The 24,038-nt window shown below is 45.8% G+C and overlaps 1 protein-coding gene across 1 annotated transcript; it reads right to left on the reverse strand.

Annotated features, from left to right (window-relative positions):
• Positions 1-9,970: 9,970 nt before the first annotated feature.
• SOX30 (SRY-box transcription factor 30) lies at positions 9,971-23,946 on the reverse strand. Its single transcript, XM_005300058.4, has 5 exons — positions 22,889-23,946; positions 21,334-21,573; positions 19,180-19,359; positions 16,674-17,166; positions 9,971-11,411 (listed from the first exon to the last, which is right to left on the reverse strand). Exons 1-5 carry the CDS (start codon positions 23,808-23,810, stop codon positions 11,030-11,032), a joined length of 2,217 nt encoding a protein of 738 aa, XP_005300115.3. The 5' UTR covers positions 23,811-23,946; the 3' UTR covers positions 9,971-11,029.
• Between the last annotated feature and the right edge of the window lie 92 nt (positions 23,947-24,038).

Below are 24,038 nucleotides of genomic sequence, written 5' to 3' on the forward strand. Positions count from 1 at the left end.
ATCCATCCCCTGTCGCCCATTCCCAGCTTCTGGCAAACAGAGGCTAGGGATACCATCCCTGCCCATCCTGGCTAATAGCCATTGATGGACCTGTCCTCCATGAACTTACCTAGTTCTTTTTTGAACCCTGTTATAGTCTTGGCTTTCACAACATCCTCTGGCAAAGAGTTCCACAGGTTGACTGTGCGTTGTGTGAAAAAATACTTCCTTTTGTTTGTTTTAAACCTGCTGCCTATTAATTTCATTTGGCGACCCCTAGCTCTTGTGTTATGAGGAGTAAATAATACTTCCTTATTTACATTCTCCACACCAGTCGTGAGTTTATAGACCTCTATCATATCCCCCGTTGGTTGTCTTTTTTCCCAAGCTGAAAAGTCCCAGTCTTATTAATCTCTCCTCATATGGCAGATGCTCCATACCCCTAATCATTTTTGTTTCCCTTTTCGGAAGCTTTTCCAATTCCAATACATCTTTTTTGAGATGGGGCAAGCACATCTGCATGCACTATTCCAGATGAGGGCGTACCATGGATTTATATAGGCAATATGATATTTTCTGACTTATTATCTATCCCTTTCTTAATGATGCCCAACGTTCTGTTTGCTTTTTTGACTGCCGCTGCACATTGAGTGGATGTTTGCAGAGAACTATCCACAATGACTCGAAGATCTCTTTCTTGAGTGGTAACTCGAGTGTTAAAGTGCACAGGCAGATAGAGATTGAAGGCATTTGGTTCTGGTACTTTGAAAGTGATTTGATATTGTGGTGTCTCAGGAGGCCAAGTAAACTCATTATTTGCTGTCCAAACTCTTCAGAAGATTATTGATCTGTATGATCCATAAAATCCTCTACTTTCACCTCTAGAGTAAAAATGACTGTAGGAGAGTGATCAGCAAACCCACTTAGAAAGGAGCAGTTTGCAGATGGTTTCTATATACATGCTGGATCTGTGTCGTCTTCCTGAGTATACCAATAAATCATGATGATGGAAAATTAAGATTCCATTTGGAAGAAAGTTTTGCTAGAGGCTGTAATGATTTTCTGTCTGGCCCTAATTCCAGGAGCTTTCCCAATGCTACTGAGATTGTTATAAACGTCTCTGTTAAAAGAATGTTCAGGCCCCTTAATGGTTACTGTGACGGGGGGGGAGATGTCTGTATCGAACTGTGAACTCCATTTTGTTTTGTGACTTCCATTTTTGTAGCCAGTCTCCAATTTTATGTGCCAGCTGCCACTGTGTGTTACAGTGGGTTGAAAAACCAGCCTGGGCCTTGAGAAGGCAGGTCTATTCCAGACACTGCCCTGCCAGGCAGGGGGTGGGGCAGCCGTGGAGGGCCATCAGCTTTGTTTAAGGTGGATCTGAATGAGTTTACCCCCTGATATCTAGTGATGAGCTGGGAAGAAAAGACTTCAGGACCGGACCATATTTACATTAACACACCTACTCTGCCAAGGTATTCAGCAGACAGAGCTGTGTTGCCAAAGGTTAAGGGCTGGTCTACACTGGGGGGGTGGGGTTCGAACTAAGATACACAACTTCAGCTATAAGAAGAACAGGAGGACTTGTGGCACCTTAGAGACTAACAAATTTATTAGAGCATAAGCTTTCGTGGACTACAGCCCACTTTACTCTGAAACTTCAGCTATGTTATTTGCGTAGCTGAAGTCGAAGTATCTTAGTTCGACTTCCCTGGCCGTCCTCACAGCGGTGAGTCAACTGCCGCGGCTCCCCCGTCGACTGCGCTTACTCCTCCTGCCGAGGTGGAGTACGGGCGTCGATTCAAGGATCGATTTATCGCGTCCAGACGAGACGTGATAAATCGATCCCCGATACATCAAACACTACCTGCCGATCCGGCGGGTAGTATAGACGTACCCTAAGCCTTAGACCTGCTGTGGGGAAAGGGGTTGCATTGCCTGGACTAGCAGTGAGCACTGAGAGCTGAGGTAAGTGGCAGGTGTGACGTTGCACTCTATATGATTTTTACGAAAATATGCTAATGAGTGTGAATATAATGTAACTGGAATATGCTTCATGCGAAAGGTCTCTTGTGAGGTATCATTACAAAGCTTATAGTCTACTGAGTGTGGTCATCCTATTTGTATAAATGTATCACTCTTGTATCTGAAACTAGAAATATGAAATATAACTCTGAGGTCCTAAAGCAGTTATGCAAACTGTGGGCCATCAATGGTAGTTTGGAATCTTGATCAGGGGCGGCTCCAGGGTTTTTGCCGCCCCAAGCAGCAAAAAGAAAAAAAGGAAAAAAAAAAAAAGCTGCGATCTGCAGTTCTACCGCCGCCGCTTCAGTCTTCGGCGGCAATTCGGCAGCTGGTCCTTCGCTCCGAGAGGGAGTGAGGGATCCGCCGCCAAATTGCCGCCGAAGACCTGGACCTGCCACCCCTCACCATTGGCCACCCCAAGCAGCTGCTTGCTGGGCTGGTGCCTGGAGCCGGCCCAGATCTTGATGGCTCCCATCAACCAGGAAAATTGACGGTGGATGGCTCTGTTTGCTTGCAGGCCTTCCGGTGAGTCAGGCTGGGAGGAATGAAGGCTTGGGGTGTTACAGTGACATGTGCCCATGTCACCTGAACTGAAATCCAGCTTTAACCTGGTGCTTTTCCATTTAGAAGGGTGGGGGGGGAACCCAGAGAGGGACAAAGGATTCCCGCCTTATGCAAAAGATATATAAAGGGTGGAACAGAACAAAGGGGGAGGGCAATCATGAGAAATCCCCTAGCTACCACCTAAGCTGGAACAAGGGCTGTACCAGGGGAAAGGATTGTGCCTAGACTAGGAAGGCGTCCAGTCTGTGATACAAGCTTATTGAAACATCTGAGGATGAAATTTTATCTGTATTCAGTTTTTTTACTGTATTAGGTTTAGATTTGCATGTTTTATTTTATTTTGCTTGGTAATTCACTTTGTTCTGTCTGTTATTACTTGGAACCACATAAATCCTACTTTTTATATTTAATAAAATCACTTTTTACTTCTTAATTAACCCAGAGTATGTATTAATACCTGGGGGGGCAAACAGCTGTGCATATCTCTCTATCAGCGTTATAGAGGGTGAACAATTTATGAGTTTACCCTGTATAAGCTTTATACAGGGTAAAACGGATTTATTTGGGGTTTGGACCCCATTGGGAACTGGGCATCTGGGTGCTGGAGACAGGAGCACTTCTTAAGCTGTTTTCAGTTACGCCTGCAGCTTTTGGGGGACGTAGTTCAGACCTCGGTCTGGGTTTGCAGCAGGCTAGCGTGTCTGGCTCGAACCAGGCAGGGCCCTTAACCCCCAAGCTGGCAGGGAAAACGGGCTCAGAGATAGTCTCGGCATATCAGGTGGCAGTTCCCAAGGGGGTTTCTGTGATCCAACCCGTCCCAGCGGGACCTCGAGATGTGGCACCGCAGACGTTGCAGTAGTGAGGCAGGGGACAGCGCAGAAAGCACCAGTGCGGCAGCCAACAGCCGCAGAGTGAACGGCGGCGCAGAGGCGGGCCCCAGGCAGCGACGCCGAGCGAACAGCTGCAACTGTGGGCCAGTTGCAGCAGCAATAGCAGCAGAAGCATCACTTGATGTCTTCCCCGCCCCAGGGTGGGAGGTGAACTCACACCCACGTACCGCTGAGCTCTCCGCTGCGAGTGGGGTGCAATGGAGGGAGAGGGCAGTGGGGTGCAAAAGGAACACTGGTCTGTCGGACTTTCACACTACAGGGCGAGGAGCTGAGGCAAAGGACGCTGCCCAGCGTATGCTGGAGTGGGTGGTTTGCTTATGTTTCTGAATGGGGGGGTGGGGTTTTCCAAAACCAATGCTTGGTTCCTTTTTCCTAGTAATAAAACTTCTAATTTGTTTTACCCATAAATGGGGAAGTATCGCCTCTCAGAGGCGCCTGGCGGTGGTGGTAAGTTTTCCCAGATTACTGAGGGGGAGTTGGCTCGAGCCAGTTCTGTTTTGTAGAGTTAAGACAAACCTCTAGCTAGTGAATCCGGCCCTTGTTGCTGCCGACTTCACCTGGCAGAAGGGTTACCTGTGAATGACTCTCCGTGATGCGCCCACCTTGGGGTATAATGGTTTTTCTTCACCTGGGACTAGGGTGACCAGACGTCCCGATAAAATCGGCACGGTCCCGATATTCGGGTGGTTGTCCTGCGTCCCGACCGATCTTTGGTCGGGACGCAATTTGTCCTGATATTTTTTTTTTTTGCTCGCTCCACCGGCAGACCTCCCCCATGTGTCCCGATATTTTCTTCATCTCATCTGGTCACCCTACCTGGGACACGCATGGGTGGGGGTTGGAATGTCCCATCTGGGCACAGGGCAAACAGGGTACAGACTGTATTTAAGGGGGGATGCTCTCTGAGAAGGGCGGTCACCCACTGCCAGGTGCCACAAGACCAGGCTAGCGAGCGAGAAAAGGCAGGAGGAATTTTGCCTAGTCTGACAGGCTCACCAGACCTCAGGCTAACCGAAGGGGTGAGGACAGAGTAAGAGGGTGTACAACTCAGGACGGTTTGTTAGTTTGCCAAGATCTGGGACACTCTAGAGCTTTCCTGAGCGTAAAAGTGCCTGTGGTTAAGAAATCCATTTGCTAAGCCCGTGCTCCTGGTTTGCTTCCACATTGTCGCTGAAGGGGTTAACTCCATCGAGATGCTCCGGGAGCTTGCAGAAAGGCGGAACGCCCATGCAGCGGGGGGATCCACAGGGCCAAGTCTTTGGTTCTGGGGTGGCCAGGCGGCAGAGCCCTACATCCCAAGGAGAGGGGGGCTGCACGGGGGAGTGTGCCTTAGAGTATGTCTACACTGCCGTTAAACAGCCAGGGCTAGCCTAGGTCAGCTGACTCGGGCTCACAGGGCTTGGACGAGGGGGCTATTTAATTGTGATGTCGATGTTCTGGCTCAAGCTGGAGCCTGGGGCCCTATGCGGGAGGGAAGGTCCCAGAGCCTGGGCTCCAGCCCTATCTGGAACGTCTACACCTCAATGAAACAGCTGATAGCCCAAACCCCGCGAGCCCGAGTGAGCTGCCACAGGCCAGTCACCAGTGTTTAATTGCAGTAGAGACAGACCCTTAGAGACCGCGAGCTGGGAACAGTGCCCTGGCTCTGGCCGGGCCCAGATGGCATCGGAGCAAAGGGGACCCAACAGACCGATGTCCTTCCAGAGAGCTAATGAGCCAGGTTGTGACAGTTACTACTTCTTCTAGGAAATATTACAATAGCAGCTGGCCAGTTGTGGTTTTGTGTGTCTTGCCAGCTCCTTAAGCTTTCCACAAATCAGGGAGAGAGAGAGAAAGAACAAAGCCTTGCAGGGGCCAACTTTTTCTTCTATGTTTGTGCAGCAGCTTGTAGAATGCGGACCTGATCCATGACTGGGACTCCTAGATACTATCATAATAAATAAGACAGATCTTATTTGCCCTCAAAATGGCAGCGGACTTGGGGGAAGAGCAGAGGACAGCCGGTGTTGAGTAAGTTCTGCAGATCCTTGGTCCGAAGAAAGAAAAAGATAAAGTATGTGGCACAGCTTTAGTAGTATCAGGACCTTCCCCCCCTTGTCTACTTTTCACAGTGTGGTGAACAAACTGTGTTAGAAGAACACCGCGGCTTCACAGGGGCTGGCGCCCAACTGTTTCAAAGCACTCATCCTTTAACTAGCTAGTGTAGTACCCGTCCCTTCCTCCCTTACTGATGCAAGCAGTCCCGGGACATCAATGGGGCAAGTAGTCCTTGTCTGAGTAGCATCAATACAGGGTCACAGCAGGGCCTCAAAACACCCCAGTGGAGCAGAGGAGTGTTACCTTTGACAGATTGGTAAACTGAGGCACGGGGCGGTTAAATAATTTTCCCCGCTTCATCCAATGAATGAGTCTCACAGGTCAGAGCAGAAACCAGGAAGCTAACAATGAATCAGTGTCACAGCTGGAACAGAAACCAGGACTCCTGATTTCCAGATCCCCATTCTAACCGCTGGCACACACTCCCTCCGGTATGCAGTCATCCACACCACCACGGAAGTTGTGTCTGTATCACAGCCTGGAATGATACTCTTACAGAAGACAGTTTGTCAGACAGAGCACCACGGGGCTTTGTCCTCTTAGTACCTATATTGAACTACAGGTAATGCAAATAGAAAAGACACCCATGCAATGGCTGTGTAAATGCCTGGCATATCTTTGAAAACTTCCTATAATGCAGCAAACCTTCTTCCAAAGTTCCAACATTTACTCTTCAGTCAGAAGATCGAGCCAAAAATGTTGTAATCATTATAGAATTCAGTCAGGAGGTATTTGTGATTTTTGGTAGCACCCAAGAATTATAAAAAAAATTAAACATTCAATAATTACACATTATATGACAGGTTTCAGAGTAGCAGCCGTGTTAGTCTGTATTCGCAAAAAGAACAGGAGTACTTGTGGCTTATATGACAGTACTTTTATCATTGGATTTTGCTTATATGACTTTGACCTCATCAGAAACCCCCTCTATAAAAATATAACCTCCCACTGTTCAGTTGTGCATTGGTTATTGTTCAGACATGTTCACCTGGAGCGGCCCAGAGTATTTTAGGCTTAACAGGGCTCTTGTGGGTTGCACTGCTAACTGCCTGTGACAAAGGAATTAGTCACATCCTGTCTAGCACTTCTGAAGCCTCTTCCTGTACCCCTTTCTTCAGAAAAGTCTTACTGAAGTCTAGGGGAATTTTGCTTGATTCACACCTGCACGGTCAGCTGTAGACTAGTTAGTAACTCCATTGATAGTCACATCGAGGTAATGGAACTCCTCTATGTGTGCTTCCCAGTTCTGCTGTCTAGCTAATCCTGATCTTGTGATTAAAGCACCAGATTGGGACCCAGGAAATCTGGATTCTGTTCCCAGCCTTACCATGGACTTCCCATGGGATGTAGGCAAATTTAAAAGTGTTCCTGCACAGTGACCATAAATGAGCACACAAAACAAGGATGGTTGCATGCAAATGGTTAGTTAGGTCTAAAAACAAGGACCTCCATCTCCCCACCTGTAAAATGGGGACAATGACACTTGCCAATGTGATAGTGTTACTGTGAAGCTAATATGAATTCATTGGTGTTTGTAAAGCACTTTAATGTCCTTGGATCGAAGACACTATATAAGGACAAAGAATTCTTCTTCTTCCTTCATCATGAATTAGGAGTCATTCAAACAAGGAAATAGAAAGAATGCTTGTTAAAGTAATAAACCTCTTCAGAGACTAGAACCCCATGCTCTGGGTGTCCCTAAACCTCTGACTGCCAGAACCTGGGACTGGCCGACAGGGATGGATCACTCAATAATTGCCCTGTTCAGTTCATCTGGCACCAGCTATCATTGGAAGACAGGATACTGGACTAGATGGACCATTGGCCATGCTGGGTCAGACCATTCTTATGTTCTAATAGTTTGGATTTGCATCAGATTAAAAGAACCTCAGTGATATTTCAGGGGAACTCTTTTGGGGAAAAGGAAAGGCTGCCTAAGGAATCCCCGTTAAAAGACTGACTCCGGAGGAAGTATTACCAAAAATGGCGGTCCCAGACAGAGAAGGGAACACTGCTTTGCTGCTGTCAAACCTCAGCATTTGAGACACTTGCCTTGACCGAGGGAGCATCCACATTCTTGACAGACTTGAACAGAATATTAAATCCTTCCGTATTAAAACATTTTGTCGCCCAATATTTTTGGCGTTATCAAAGGGAGGAGACTGGGATTCAATAGACGCAACTGACAATTTAACAGCTGACTTCACTATTTCAGGTGGTGACAGTTCGGAAGGGCTCAGCTCGTCCCAAATCATCTGATTTAGCCTCCGTTTTTCCCCTTCCATTCAGAATGGCAGGAAATATTTGCAGAGCCCAGAGCAGCTGTCCTTTCCAAAACAGGGAGACATGCCATAGTTTGATAGTATACTACTGGATGTGGGCTTGGTCCTAGTCTGTTTTTAATGGGACTAACACCAAAAAAAACCAAGCCACCATTTGTGCTTTTTAAAAGAGGGATCAGTGACATTAAAACAAAGGATGATTAATTACCCTGGAGCTTTCTTCATTTACAACTGAATGACTTTGGTTGTGATGAAATTCATGAGTCAAAAACTACTGATTTCACTATACTTGCCTAGTTAAAAACGGTGCAATTCCCCCAGTGCAGAAACAGTTATTCTTGTACAAATATGCTTATCGGAATATAACTTATTTCCATAAGAGGAATAGCTATACTGCCAAAAGGCACCTTCATATTGCTATGACTGCGTCCACAGGAGTTATATAGTTATAATTATACTGGGGGGAGGGGGAGGAATAATCACATCTGTGACCTAAGCTGTTATATTGTACCACAACTGTATATAGACCAGGTCTTGACTTATCGGGTTAGTGCATGCCATAGTGGGCATTTTCCCATGATTTCCTCTGTTGTGTGTAGATGTCTATAATGCAGACTAACAAACTGCCTTTTTAAATGACAGAGGGACCCTTGCCTATAGTGAGTGTATTGATTACAGAATTCTCCTGAAAATTAAAAGAGAATTGGGTGATCAAAATGCTGAGGTAACATTGAAAAACTCAGCCCACATGCTGACCTCTCTGGTTTAGCTAGAGAACCTTCTGAAGGAGCAGAGAATACTTGGGATCATGACACAATAAGGGACAACAGACTGAAATGTGAGGAATTCAAATGACCAACATAGACCGAGGAGAAAAATCTCTTTGTGAAAGTCCACCACCACAACACAATAGTTCATACTCAGCTTCGACATCTTCTGCCAGTCCTAGTGCTCTTCACCAAACAGCCACTCCCAGCTCTTCCTAGCTGGAGCTCAGCCTTCTTCCACACTCACTCTCACTTTCTGGCCCAGAGAGATCCACAGAGAGCACCTCTTCCCCCTGCTGCTGTGTCCCCCTTTATAAGGCCTGGGTGCCTTCCCCTAAGCCCAATTTGGCAACAGGTAATCAGTCATAGGTGTATTGGACCTCTCCTCCTCCCGCACCTGCTCCCTCTTAAAGGGGCCAGTCACCCGGTGCCACTCCCATTGACCCCAATTGTGTAGGCTCAGACCCTGAGTAGACGCTGAGTGCTCCCAATTTCCACTGAGGTTCACGGGCCAAACGATGGCCAAAGGCGAGCTCTCGGGGCAGTTCCCCCCCAAAAGACACAGGACATCTTTGTTAGTTACCTCAACCTCCCAAGAGAACACACAACATTCAGACTATTAATGGAAAGCAGCAGCTCTGGCTTCCTGCACCTTGTAATGGACCAGTCCAGTGTCTGTCTCCTTTTACCATCCCCGGAATCTATGAACGGGAAAGTGGGGGGAGAGGGAGGTCAGATTCAGGGAGTAATCCTGCGAACAGCTGCCTCACACTTTGGAAACATGCTTGTGTGGGAATTAGCGCACTTGCCCACATGCATTCTCCAGAGCCATATCAGCTTTCAGTCAGAAGCCAATTTAGGAGCTAACGGGCGTTTTCAGCTATTTATAAGACTTTTCTCTTAAGGGCCCATCCACACTACAGATATAATGGAATCAGGGGACCTGGTTACAACATGGTCACCATGTGTCGTGTAAATGGAACCTAGCCAGGTTCTTTAACTGGGTAAAGCCTTAGACACCTTAAAACCTGGGATAGATTATCGATAGGAAATCCAACACGTATCTATGCTATTTATATTGAGAAAACCTGCCCAATGTTCTAGAACACACTATCCCTGGAGACTCCCATTTTAACTCTTCAACAGTCCAACTGTAGTCAATGGCAAATTTTCCCCTGGGTTTCAAATGGAGCAGGATCAGGCTCTCAATTTGCAACAGGTCTGATTTTCCTAGCTGCTAAACAAGGAACATGATTAGAATATCTGCGTTATGATCATACAGGGGTCTGAGTGCAAAAGGACCCTTATCAGGTCCTCTTCATATACACCATAAAGTTTGTCATCACAACATACAGCACTAACAACATGCAGTTCATGTGACTTTATTTAAATAGAACAGAAGCAGAACAATGGGATTCCCAGTGAAAGAAATGGGAAGAAAGGAAAAAGAAAGAAAAAAATTGTTTAGTGACATGAATTACTAGTTTTGGCAATAAAATTCTGTATCTCATCTGCTCTTACAATTTAGTGGAGACATTTTCCAACTAACAAATTTAAAATAGGTATTGTATAGATATTAATGTTAACTATACTCAGGGATCAAATCATAGTCCACCAGTATAAGTTATTTCACAGGGCTAGACTTTATCACCCCGATTCCCATTGAATAGCACCTTACTCTCCAAATGGTCCCCATTTAAATCAATGGGACTCTTGCACAGTAAGATATTATTTAATGTGAGTATGGGTGGAAGAATTGGACCCTAAATTTTCAATGTATTACACAACAGTTTGCAGCACAAATATAGATTATATAGAAAAAACAAACTAAATTATGTTGTTAAATAAATATACCATGGTAGCCAAACGGCAAATCTGAAAGCATGAGGGAATTACTCCTGACCCCAATCCCTAGCCCCCAGTGCATTTTATTGCATCAAGAATTACATTTTGTTCAAGAATCTGTGACATACAGACAGAATTATTTCACTTGCTAAAATTCCTAAAGTAAAACTGCCAAAATGAATGCAAGTCCTGGAACACAGAAAGCCAGAGTCCTGATTCAGGCCAGCACTTTAGCACATTCCTAAGTCCATTCCTATTCAGAAATGCACTTAAGTATAGGCCTAAAGCTAAGCACATGCTTATATGCTTTCCTGAATAGGAATGGCTTCATGATTCTGGGCCCAAATGCAGGCCTAATGTGAGCAGGTGAAAACCCAGAGACATCAGTGACAGCCCCAGGTCCGTATCTGGCTTCCCAAAATGCTAAAGGATGATCAGATTTCTTAAAACAATCTGCACTTATCGCCGAGGTGATTCGGGTTTCTCCTTGAACACACTGACTAAAAAGATATTATAGGACTGAAATGTTTATTTAATATTTTAAAAGCCTCCTGTGTATTGTTATCATTTGGTTTAAAAATTACAAATCTCTTAACACTTTCCCCTCCTCCTCCTCATCGCTGTCAGTCACATTGACTTGCTGGATGCTGGAGGGTGTGGACGGGGTTGCTGTGAAAACGTTCTCCAAGGCTCCAATATCCAGCTGTGGCATGGGGGTTAAATATTCCTCCTCGCTATGGCTGTGGCTGTTGTAATAAGACACTCCCTCTAGGCTCTCACAGCTGCGGGAATCTTCACTCTGTGCGCGCTCATCTGGGTATTCCCTGAAAGGATAGTCTCTATTCAGAGCAGAAAACATAGCCTCATGCTTTTGGTACTGGTCTTCGTAAAAGCCAAGACATTCGGGCATTGAGCTGGGGAAATTCCCATAGCCAAATGGAGGGCGGCTGTACGGGCACGTGCTGCAGTGAGAGAGACCAAGAGACGATAAATCAAGCTTTCTGCCATGGTGCTAAGTTGTATTGCAAAAGGACTACATAAGACTGGCTTCATTTCTATTGGGGACTGAAGCTGAAAGTTACCCTAATGACCTGCATTAGCCAATTCATACAGGAGTGAGATATTTAAACACATTAACCTCTATAAACACTGCAGCCACCCTATATACAAGGAGAGTCATACCCAAGGTCTATGACAGAGACACCAGCCTACATATGCAGCTCTGTTGCTGCTGGATACACCCAAGAAGTTGTTTTTTTAAAAACAATTTTATTTATTAGTGTAAATACAGCAAAACCTCAGAGTTACAAACACCTTGGGAATGGAGGTTGTTCGTAACTCTGAAATGTTTGTAACTCTGAACAAAACATTATGGTTGTTCTTTCAAAAGTTTACAGCTGAATATTGACTTAATACAGCTTTGAAACTTTACAATGCAGAAGAAAAATGCTGCTTTTAACCATCTTAATGTAAATGAAACAAGCACAGAAACAGTTTCCTTGTCAAATTGTTTTAAACTTTCCCATTTTTTAGTAGTTTATGTTTAACACAATACTGTATCGTATTTGCTTTCTGTGTGTGTCTGCTGCTGGCGGATTGCGTACTTCCAGTTCCAAATGAGGTGTGTGGTTGACTCGTCAGTTTGTAACTCTGGTGTTCGTAACTCTGAGGTTCTACGGTAATGTCACAGATAAAATATCAGGGGGTAGCCAACCCAGGAATCAATCCCTGTAGCAAACCTCGTTGCCTACTCTGTCCCCATATCTACTCTGGCAACACCATCAGAGGACCCAACCACATCAGCCACACCATCAAGGGCTCATTCACCTGCACATCCACTAATGTGATATATGCCATCATGTGCCAGCAATGCCCCTCTGCCATGTACATTGGGCAAACCAGACAGTCCCTCCTCAAAAGAATAAATGGACACAAATCGGACATCAGGAATGGTAACATACATAAGCCAGTAAGTGAACACTTCAATCTCCCTGGTCATTCTATTACAGATTTAAAAGTCACTATCATTGAACAAAAAAACTTCAGAAACAGACTTCAAAGAGAAACAGCAGAACTAAAATTCATTTGCAAATTTAACACCATTAATCTGGGCTTGAATAGGAACTGGGAGTGGCTGGCTCATTACAGAAGCAGCTTTTCCTCTCCTGGAATTGACACCTCCTCATCTATTATTGGGAGTGGACTACATCCACCCTGAATTGGCCCTGTCAACACTGGTTCTCCACTTGCGAAGTAACTCCCTGCTCTCCATGTGTCAGTATATAATGCCTGCATCTGTAACTTTCACTCTATGCAGCCGAAGAAGTGAGGTTTTTACCCATGAAAGCTTATGCCCAAATAAATCTGTTAGTCTTTAAGGTGCCACCAGACTCCTTGTTGTTTTTACAGATAAAATAGTGTCCTACACTCTATCAAGCATTTTATCAAACATACCCAAATAGTAAAACCAAGCATCATAACCTAAAGGGTGATATGGTAGAGGTCTATAAAATCATGAATGGTGTGGGAAAAAAGTGTTATTTACCCTGTCACATAACACAAGAACCAGAGATCAACCAATGAAATTAATCGGCAGCAGGTTTAAAACAAACAAAAGGAAGTATTTCTTCACACAATGCACAGTCAACCTGTGGAACTCGTTGCCGGGGATGTTGTGAAGGCCAAATGTATAACTGGGTTCAAAAAAGAATGAGATAAGTTCATGGAGGATAGATCCATCAATGGCTATTAGCCAAGATGGTCATGGATGCAACTCCATGCTCTGGGCATCCCTAGTCTCTGACTGCCAGATTCTGGGACTGGATGACAGGGGATGGATCATTTGATAACTGCCCTATTCTGTTCATTCCCTCTGAAGCATCTGGCATTGGCCACTGTCAGAAGACAGGCTACTGGGCTAAATGGACCATTGGTCTGACCCAATATGGTCGTTCTTATGTTCTAATCCAGTTTATGTGATCTCCGCAGGCCACCGTTTATAGTGGAGTTGGAGACGGCTAAAAAAATTCCTTTTATTTCCTTTTTAAATCATGTCTTGCAGGTGCTAGATTGTTAGTAAACAAGAAGGATGTCAGAGAATCCTGTCCCTCAGAGTATACTAGGTAAAGAGGATACATCAGTGGTTCACAATCCATGGGCTGCTTGCAGCCCAGTCAGCACACAGCTGTTGCCCATGTAACATCCTCAGGGCCATTCAGGTAGTATATATATGTGTGGCTATGGCGCACATAACACAGAGAGCACTGCATATGCGGCCTAGAATGGTACATAGGTTGAGAACCCCACTAGGATACATGGCTAGACATCATTAGGGTGACCAGATCACCCAGGTCAAATATCGGGACACGGGGTGGGGGGGGGGGGGGGGCAAAAAAAAGAAAGATGGCAGAGAAAAAACAAACAAACAAACAAACAAAAAAACCCCTCCTCCACAAGTGCTGGAGGGAGGTCCCGGAGACGCAGGGGGAGCGGGGTGCTGTGAGTGAGAGTCCGGCCTGGCCCCGAGCAGGCAGGACTCAGTTGGGCGGTAGGGAGAGTAGGGGGGCGGCCCGCGGGGCCAGGCGGCGGCTGTTCTCCCCCCCGGGCAGCGGGACTCGGGAGCAGCCACTGCTGCAGCTCCCACTGCCGCGGGGAGAGGAAGCGGCCGATGGCCAAGCTCGGCAGCTCCAGATCTGGCGCCCGGGCCCAAACCCGGGCATGCAGTGGCAACCCAGTGCGCACGCTGCGCCCAGCCCTGGCCAGTCGCGTCTGGGCTGCTGCCCAGCTGGTGCTATCGCGCGGCGGCCCCGGAGTGGGGGCAGCAGGCCCCAGCCCCCCCGTCCTGCTCGGGTCCCGCAGGGGAACAAACGGGCCTGGGCTGCCGATGCCTCCGCCCCGGGGCCGCCACGGGATTGCACCAGCTGGGCAGCAGCCCAGACGCCACTGGCCAGGGGCTTGCGCGCTGCTGGGTCCCCGCAACAGGCCCGGGCTCGGGGGGTTCAGGCCCGGGCGCCAGAGCCGCAGCTGCCGAGCTTGGCCATCGGCCGCTTCCTCCCCCCGCAGCAGTGGGAGCTGCAGCAGCGGCTGCTCCCGAGTCCCGCTGCCCGGGGGGAGAACAGCTGCCGCCTGGCCCTGCGGGCCGCCCCCCTACTCTCCCTCCAAGTACCGCCCGACTGAGTCCTGCCTGCTCGGGCCCAGGCCGGACTCTCACTCACCCCGGCCCCGCACTCCCCCTGCGTCTCCGGGGCCTCCCTCCAGCGCTTGTGGAGGGAGGAGGAAGGGCGAGCCTGGAGAAGAGGCGGGGATTTGGGGAGGGAGGGGACGGAGTCGGGGCGAGGGGAGACGTGAGCACTTCCGGGCTCCAGAGCATTTGCTTGTTTGTCCAGTGTCCCGACCTAACATCGGTCGGGACGCGGGACAAACAAGCAAATATCGGGACAGTCCCAATAAAATCAGGACGTCTGGTCACCCTAGACATCATGCAATTGACAGTTGAAAGTGAGAAACTCCAGAAAAAGAATCATACAAGGTGATAAAAAATTGCTCCCCAAAACAACTAATAACTGATTTTTTATCCTGATTCAGGACCCAGAGGGCCAAAGTGTATTACAATTTATTCAGTGTCGTAGATATATTCAGTAATATATATATTACTGTAGAGTAACTGAAGTGTGTGAAACAAGTAATAGAGCCCTTCTCTAATGATATTATAGTTTAACGATACGTATTGGTACAATGCAGATCCAGGCTTCAATGGTACTATTCACATCTCTTAAGAGAGCACATGGATAGGATCCCAAAAGCAGCTGGTACAAACACGGTCAAGAGGTCTTTCCTTAAATTTCTTCAATCCAGCTGCTAATTTTTAGCACACAATTTTTCACACACATTCATTTGCACAATCAGTGCTACACAAAAAAGATGAATTGTTTTAGAACACCAAACAGACTGTTATGGCATGAGCAAAAAAAACCACCCCCCAAGCTGCTCGTGAGCTCTGCCTAATGACGGAGACCAAAGGCCAAAGCTCAGCTCATCTTTAGTGCCCAATGTGAAGGCAGGCACCAATGCATCAATGCTATAGTGTGTTGTTCAAGTGATGATAACTTTGGTCTATTATTTAAGGTTCTTGAACTTAACACATGCCCACAGACTGACTTGTGTTGCAGATACGATCTGTCCATTAAGGTCTTTCAATTTTCATGGGTCATCGTCTGCCCTGATTTACCCTCACGGCAACCCCATTGACTTCATGCAGGCACATTCTACTGAGATCAATAGGAAAGTGCAGTGTGTAAGTCAAGGCAGAATGTGGCCCCAAATCTTTAAGCATCACCTCCAGCTGGAGAGTGATCGTTGTAATCATTTGTGATCAAATATAGGAAAATTGGCTACTTATAAAAAATAAGCTATGAAAATGAACACTGAGCTCGCTCATTTCTCCATTCAAAGTGACACAGAGTTTGTGCAGTGTGAATTCTCTTCATTGATCTCTATGCACTAGCTGGCTTGCAGGTATTCTTGGGCCTGAACAGCACATTCGACTGTTGCTCAACCGGCTGCTACAAGGCACTGGAGCCTGCAGGCAGTCACTGTTGAACCAATAGCAGTCCCGCTGCACGGGGTCAGTTTAGTCAACACTGAAATACTGTAACGGGGGTGTACAAACCCAAGAGTTCTTGGTTCAAGTTGCTCTTCTCCAGTTGACTAACCCAAAGGTGCAAAGAATATACTATGGTTTATTTGCTATATCATCCCCAGGGCTCTTCCCGATGGTAAGACCTCAGAACTATCCCTTTTCATAGAGACAACCCCACCAAGGTGTTTGGGGTACTATGTAACCAGCTCAAATGCTTGCCCAGTTATTTGTTTTTATTTCCATAACTTTTACTCAATATATTTTTGTTGAATTCAATTGCACTGCTGGGACTTGGGTGGCAGGGAGGGGCAGCAAGCACATCTATTTACTGTTAGCTTGGAACACACAGTGGCTTGGAGCTATTGGTAGTTGGGTACAACTGAGAGCAGCCTCGGGCTGCCAGGTCCCACAACTGGGGAGCTGTTAAGGTGACATTAAGCCCACTTTCCCACACAGCCTGGCATTCTTGCACTGAGAGTCATTTGACCAGTCTGCTGTTCTTTGCACTCTTTCTATAAGCAGTAGGTTTCATTGACCTTTAGCACATACATGCTCTCGCTAGAATTTAAATGAATGACTTAATTACCTTGATGGGAAGTAGTGGGGTCCAGGTAAGAAGTAAGGGTGATGAAACGAAAATCGAGGAGGAGCTCCAAAGAGAGTGGCTGGATGACCAATGGGAGGAGGTTGATAGAGATGTGAGTGAGGAATGGGAGGAGCCTGGGGAATTGGTGCACTTCTAGGACAAGTAGAAACACCTGAGTACTCCTTAGGGGGTTGACTATTAGAGACAGGAAATCTGGAGTGAGTGGTGCTGGCATTACTTGGGTTCCTGCTGGAGCTCTCAATGCAAACTGGGATAGGTCTCTTTACAGAACAACTTGATCCGGAAGGTACATGATGAGCTTCTGTCTGTGCAGGTCCAGCAAAGCGCTGTGGTGGAATTACAGGGTGAAGGGGCAGATTTGGAGCTGGGACAGCCACTGGTGTGGTGCTTCCAACACTCGGCTGGAAAAGTGTAATTGGACCTGGATGTTGGATGGAAGGAGCTGGCAGCTGGATAGTAGAAGGGGCTTCACCTTTTGAAAACAGAAATGATTATTGATCAATCATGAATGGAAGGGTTCCAGTAAGAGCATTTTATAAGTACCACTTTAGCTAACTACACATAGACTAGAAAGTATCAGAGGGGTAGCCGTGTTAGTCTGGATCTGTAAAAAGCGGCAGAGAGTCCTGTGGCACCTTATAGACTAACAGAAGTATTGAAGCATAATCTTTCGTGGGTGAATACCCACTTCATCAGACGCATGTGGTGGAAATTTCCAGAGGCAGGTATAAATATGCAGGCAAGAATCAGTCTGTTTCTCCTCCCTAGGTGTTCACACCTCAACTGCTAGAAGAGGGCCTCATCCTCCCTGATTGAACTAACCTCGTTATCTCTAGACTGATTCTTGCTTGCATATTTATATCTGCCTCTGGAAATTTCCACCACATGCATCTGACGAAGTGGGTATTCACCCACAAAAGCTTATGCTCCAATACTTCTGTTAGTCTCTAAGGTGCCACAGGACTCTTTGCCGCTTTTTATAGAATAGAAAGAAGACAGATATGCTAAGTTCCCGGGCGGATTCTGTATTGTCGTCCTCCATCTCCCAAACCAAAAACAGAGACAGCTCAACATTTCTTCTGTCCTTGGAAATCCCCTCCTCAGAAACCAAGACAGTTTTCTCACCTCTACTGAGTAACACACCAACCTTTGTCACACTGATATCCAAATCTGAATGTAATTAAGTGTATTAGCAAATTTAAGAAGGATGACATGTGGTTAACTTCAACGCTGCTTTATTGAAATGCTGCCATTACAGGGCTCTCTAACCCATCTCTCCAGAGCATCTTCAGCAAAACACCCCTATAATTCACAATCATATGCCACTTAGCAAGCCAGTATGGACCTGCAATGTATACATAAAGAATATATGCATACATTCTCAGCTGATGTAAACCTGCTTAGTTCAACTGTGGCCCTAAGAAACAGAATCAAGTGGGAATACCAAATTGCCCCAAAATTGTTATTTTTCATTTGTTCTGAAAAAGGACACACCCAGGCAATGTTTGTTCACTTTGTCATAATTTACAGACATGTTTCTGTATCATTTTTGTGATATTAAAGTTATCATTTAGAGTGTGCCTCTCCTACAGAACGATTCCAAAGCATTTTGGGGACATTTTCAAAAGTGCCTAAGAGACTTCAAAGCCTAAATCCCAAGTCACTGGAATGTAGGCACTTTGGAAAATTTTGTCCTTCACAACAATATATTCAGGAATCACTTCAACTATAACTGAAGTATAGCCACCTCTGGGATGAAACAGAGAAGGTATTCAAGGCAGCATAATAACACTATCAATAGTTTAGATGTAGGCACAATTTTGCACATGCACTTTTTTGTGCACACTTCCCTCATAACCAGGTTTTGGTGCGTACAGAAACTTGGATTTGTGTACTCAAACCGAATGTGTGTTTGCAAATTAGAGAGACAAAGCGAACGAGGTAATTTTTTTATTGGACCAACTTCTGTTGGTGAGAGAGACAATCTTTTGAGCTTATACAGAGTTCTTGTTCAGGACATGAAGAGCTCTGTGTAAGCGTGAAAGCTTGTCTCTCTCACCAACAGATGTTGGTCCAATAAAAACTATTACCTCACTCACCTTATGTCTCTAATATCCTGGGACCAACATGGCTAACATAGTTTGCAAATTAGCTAGTTAAATACATAATTATTTTCCAGTTGTGTATGCAAAGCTGAGTTGCTGTGCATGCAAAACTGTGGCTGTGAAAACACTGTACATCTAGAAAAGTGTGCAAAGTTGCACCTGCACGTTTAGATGCAGCTTTTAAAAATGCAGCCCTCACATTATTAACATCTTTCCCTGTGACACTTTTTCTGACAAATTTCACCTTGTCCTCTTAAGCAGCTTTGCCACTGGACTGTTGCTTTAAACACTCTTATGCTGGCTTACGCTTGACCTTATACAGGATACAATTTTCTTATTATTATTGAATGAATTCACCAAAACTAATTGAACAAACTCACAGACAGGATGTCCAATACTGTTCTGTACATTGGGAATGACAACGGAGTAAGTGGGTGATCGGAAAGGATAAATTGTGGTTGGGTTTGTAGTGATGATGTTCTGAGAGGTGCCGGAAAATACAGTGGAGACAGTCAATGGGAAGCGCTTTCTTTTGCCGGGTCGTGGTTGGTAAACCCAGCCTGTGGGAGAGTAAATGAGAAAGCTCATAGACATGTGGGCCAGTTTCTTGCACTGTAACAAGACATGAAAAACCACGACAACCGCAATTCTGAAAAGTCTGTATGGATCCACAACAAGGGCAAATTCTCTTCCAGTTGAAGTTAATAGCAAAACTCCCTTTCACTTCAATAAAGTGGCAGACTGAGCACCCTATCAGAGAGTATGATGAAACTGGCACATTCTCTCATTCTTTTCATATTAACATACGTTATTATGTGGTTGGTGGAGGAGATACAGGATCAGAAAACCAGAGGGGCCAGTGTGGCGCAGGTTAACACCACATTATGAAGGGAGGGTACAGGAGAAAATGGCAATGCATCTTGGACTTTATTTTGAAAAAATATGGTAATATTAAAAATATGGCTCTGGATTTATAATCTCACTGGCTCCCTAATTCTCAAATACACCTGTGCAAATTTCATTTACATCAGTGAGACTGTAGAGATGTAATAGTTAAGGAAGAATTTGACCCAATGGGAGCTGTGCATATATTACTGCAGGCAGAACTAGGTTTGCCTCTGATACATACACCAATCAAATAGTAAGAGGCTTGTAAAGATGATGGTAGGTCATTTATACCAATTAGGTTTCATTAGACTTTTTGTCTCGGTTATGATGTTTAAAGGAGGCCTGAATGTTTGGGGGTGTTTAATATTATGTTTTGTCTTCTGTTTGTTTTTGACATAAGAAATTCAGATCTTGTCTACTCTGGAATACTCTGTGGCCTGGAGAACAAGTAGGATTATGACATCACAGATATAAAGGATGTAGCACCTTATAGTTTAGTGATTTTTATTCAGTTTAAAAACTCTGTTTTTTTCACGTTTAAATTACTCAGAAGAAAAATGCTTTGTTAAAGATTCACTACCCTGCCCCCTTCAGTTAAAGGCTGAAAAAAGTCTCATTCCACATCTGAGATCTCCAACAAATCCTCCGGCCAAAACACAGAAAACCAGATTTGAGCCTTGATTCACCTCTGGATTACTTACAATAGTGTAATATAGACAGCCGAAAATTGGAGTAAAAAGGGGTGAATGAGACCCTTGGTATTCCTGCTATTTCTAAGCTAATATTAATAAATGTGTTTCCAATGAAAATTAGGATTTTTGTTCAGATTTAACATTTGTATTTGGCTTTAACATTCCCTTACAGCTTTGCAACCGAACATTTCCTACAGCTTTGCAGCATTATATTTGTGCATGGAAAACAGAAAGTGAAACTCACTAAAAATTGTTTATAAAGTTAAATTGACTAGTTTAATTTCTTTGCCCAATCTGAGTGAAAAGAAAAATATAAAGAAACAGAATAACTGATGAAAAGTAAATTAGATTTGAAAATCTTTGAATTTTAATAATCTAATTTGTAATTGGTGTTATAGATATAGATTTCTTTATTTTTAATTATATGGGTGTTGGACGCTATTATTATTTACATTATTACTCCCAGACAGGAAATTGTTAGTCCACAGTTAAGGTTGAAAAAATTATTTAATCTATTTATAGGCATTTCTATGTCCTCGTCACCATAGTATCTGATAAAATTAATTTTTAGGAAAATGCCTTAAATGAATATTACAATTTTAGGAACAAATAACTCTAGAAGCACAGGGAATTCAAAGTTCAGAATACTGTGCTCCAAGAACCAAACATTAGGAGTTGGGGACCCTCCTCTTACCCACCTCCACACAGGGTTTTCTTCTTCCCATTTAGCGTACTGACCCTCATTCCCTATATGGCTTTTCCTTTCCCAATCCTACTGGACTAGATTCATTTGCCTATCACGTGGCTCTCTGCCTGCCATTTCCCCCACTCTGGGCATCTGTATCAGTCCATGCAGAATACTGCACTAGGCCATGAGCACTTTATAAAGTCAACATTTTGGGGTAATGCAAACTTTTAAAACATGCAGTGTAAGGAAGTGTATGCATTTTTTACCAGGAAATTCCTCTCTGTGCTTTTCTTTAATCTTTTGAGCTTCATCATAATAGGGCTTCTTTTGCTCTTCAGTGAGTTTGTTCCACTCTAATCCAAGCTGGACACTGATTTCTGCATTATTGGCAGCTGGGTTAGCTTTGGCTAGTGCCGGCCGGTGAATTCTTGCCCACACCATAAATGCATTCATTGGACGTTTTACATGGCCATTTCTGTCTTTGCTAAATGGGGTATCTGGTATCCCTACATAACAAAAATCAGGAAAGAATATCATTAGGCAGACAGCACATGCAATGTTGCCGTAAATCATATTAAAGAAAGAATCCAGCTAAACCCAAACAAAAGAAACACCCGGATTCTGGAACCCACAAGCCTCCATACACATTTGGAGAATTGCCCCTGGAAAAAACATTTAAAAGTCGTCAACTAAGAGAATACTGGAGTAATGACTAGCCACAAGTGAAATACTCCATAAAGACTAATTTAAATATTTGACATTACACTATCTGCTATTGTGGCATAAAGCAACAGAGTCCTGCGGCATCTTTAAGACTAACAGATGTATTGGAGCATAAGCTTTTGTGGGTGAATAACCACTTCGTCAGACGTATGTAATGGATGTATTGTGGCATAGTCTCTCTCTCTTTCATACAGATCACAGCTAATTTCACCATAATAAAAAAAATGGTAGGGGGTTTGTTTTCATTTGACTAATGATTGTGTTATGTAATGCATATGTTTATAAAGGCACCACAGTATCAGTGCAAGCTTATGCACAGTGCAACAGTAATGCACCTAAACCCTGACCTTGCAGGGATCAGTCAGTGGTAATATGGTATTTCAGTTCCATAGCCATTCAATTCTTGGCTTCTCTGCTAAGTCTGCCAGATGGTGCTAGTTTTTTGTGAGATGTGGATACCTTTGCTGGAAGGACTGATGAATCTACTAAATGCTCATCAGATGCAATCAACTTCCAATCACAACCAATAGGGCTGGATTTGAGCGGATGACCTAAAGATGGAAGGTTTCCACTCCACTACTAATTCACTTAGCAAGCAGTCCCTCTATGAAAGGTATTTCTAAATGCACAAATCACTTAAACCCTGCATTATCAATGAAAGGACAAGGGTCTATTAGGCATTAGGACAGAAATTAATTTTAAAGGTCAAAATTGAGCTCCTAAATCCACTCTTAAAGATTAAGCCCTGCATTTTCAAAATCGGGCTTAAACAAGGACTTTAAAGACTGCTTTTAGGCTCCTATTCTTGACAATCTTAGGCTTTATAGTTAAGAATCAAACACCTGCTACAGGGGGCTAAAGTCAGAACTGGAGTAAGCAGCTGCACAGACGTCAAAGAGCTGAACCCTCTCAAACCCAGGTTGAATGTGACCCTGTATGTTTACACTCTCAGTGCAGGTGGAAATGATATGGATACAGTTTACATAGAAAGGCCAGTACTTCAATAGCATTTCCACTTGTGTTTCCTAACTGCTAGAATTCCAACTATGGGGCAACACGTGTTGAAGCCTTGGACATTCCGCTGCCATAGAATAATACCTGCATCAGAGGGCAGCACTGTGAGGGGCACATCCTTAGTTTCAATTTTGACTGAAGGCTCCAGTAAGGATTGCATTTTAAGGGGCACTTGGGCCAGGGGCACTTTAGTCACTCGGATCAGCTCAGAAGGTGGAGGTCCCTGAAACTGGATCCTGGTCCCAGAAGGTACTGGATGGAGTGTCAATGGGATCTTCAGGTCTTGAGGATGCTGTGCTCCAAACCCACCAGGCGGCTGAGCCGCGGGGGCATCTTTGCTGGCATGAGTCGGGCCGCTGAAGGATCCAGCTGGCTTGGACGACACAGCGTCTTCCCCCCCCTTGCAGTCCTCACCGGCTGCCTCTGCCTGCTCTGTCTTGATTGCTCCTTCTTTCCCAGTCCCCGAGGCCACGCTGCCCCCCCCAGTCTCTTTCACCATCACCTCTTTCTGGCTCTCCTCTGCGTTCCCCCCTTTTTGATCCCCTCCTCTCCTGACGGTGCCGCTGGCCGCGAGCTGGGTCCCCTCTTTCCCTGCTCGTCGGGCTGCGGCGGCCTTGAGCTCGCCCCTCTTTCTCTTGCTGCAGCCGCTGCACCCCAGCTGGCCCTCTTGCTCCTGCTTCTCCGCTTTTCCCTGCAGCCCCCGGGGGGGCTCACTCCCCCCCTGCTGCTCCCCAGGTCCCAGCGCAGCCGGGGAGGGCAGCAGCTGCTTGCTGGGGGAACTTTGCCCATGCAGGGGGTGCAGCTCCTTGCACGGGGCGCCCTGCCCAGGGAGGGGGCACAGGAGCTGAGGAAGGGGCCCCGGCCTGGGGGGGAGGAGCAGGAGGTGCGGCTCCCTGCCCCCCTGCCTGGTGAGGGGGTGCAGGAGGAGGTGCTCCAAGCGGGGTGCCGCCTGCCCGGCTGGGGGGTGCGACTGCCGGGGGGGCTCCTCCTGCGGCCCCCCCTCCATGGCGCAGGCGGGGCCCGGCGGGAGGGGGATTGTCGGGGATTGTGAGCTCAGCCGCCTCCCTCTGTCGCCGTCCGTTTGTTTCCTGCGGTTGCTTCGCAAACGTTCTCAGCGGCCCCGCCCCGCCCGCGGCACGCGCTGCCCTCCGCGCCTCGCGCCCCGCCCGGGGCCGCCGCAAATGGCAACGGCGGGGCGCCACGTGCCTCCCCGCGGGCCCTGCGGTCGCCATGG

The sequence above is a fragment of the Chrysemys picta genome, chromosome 8, assembly GCF_011386835.1.
Source record: "Chrysemys picta bellii isolate R12L10 chromosome 8, ASM1138683v2, whole genome shotgun sequence".
Taxonomy (NCBI): domain Eukaryota; kingdom Metazoa; phylum Chordata; order Testudines; family Emydidae; genus Chrysemys; species Chrysemys picta.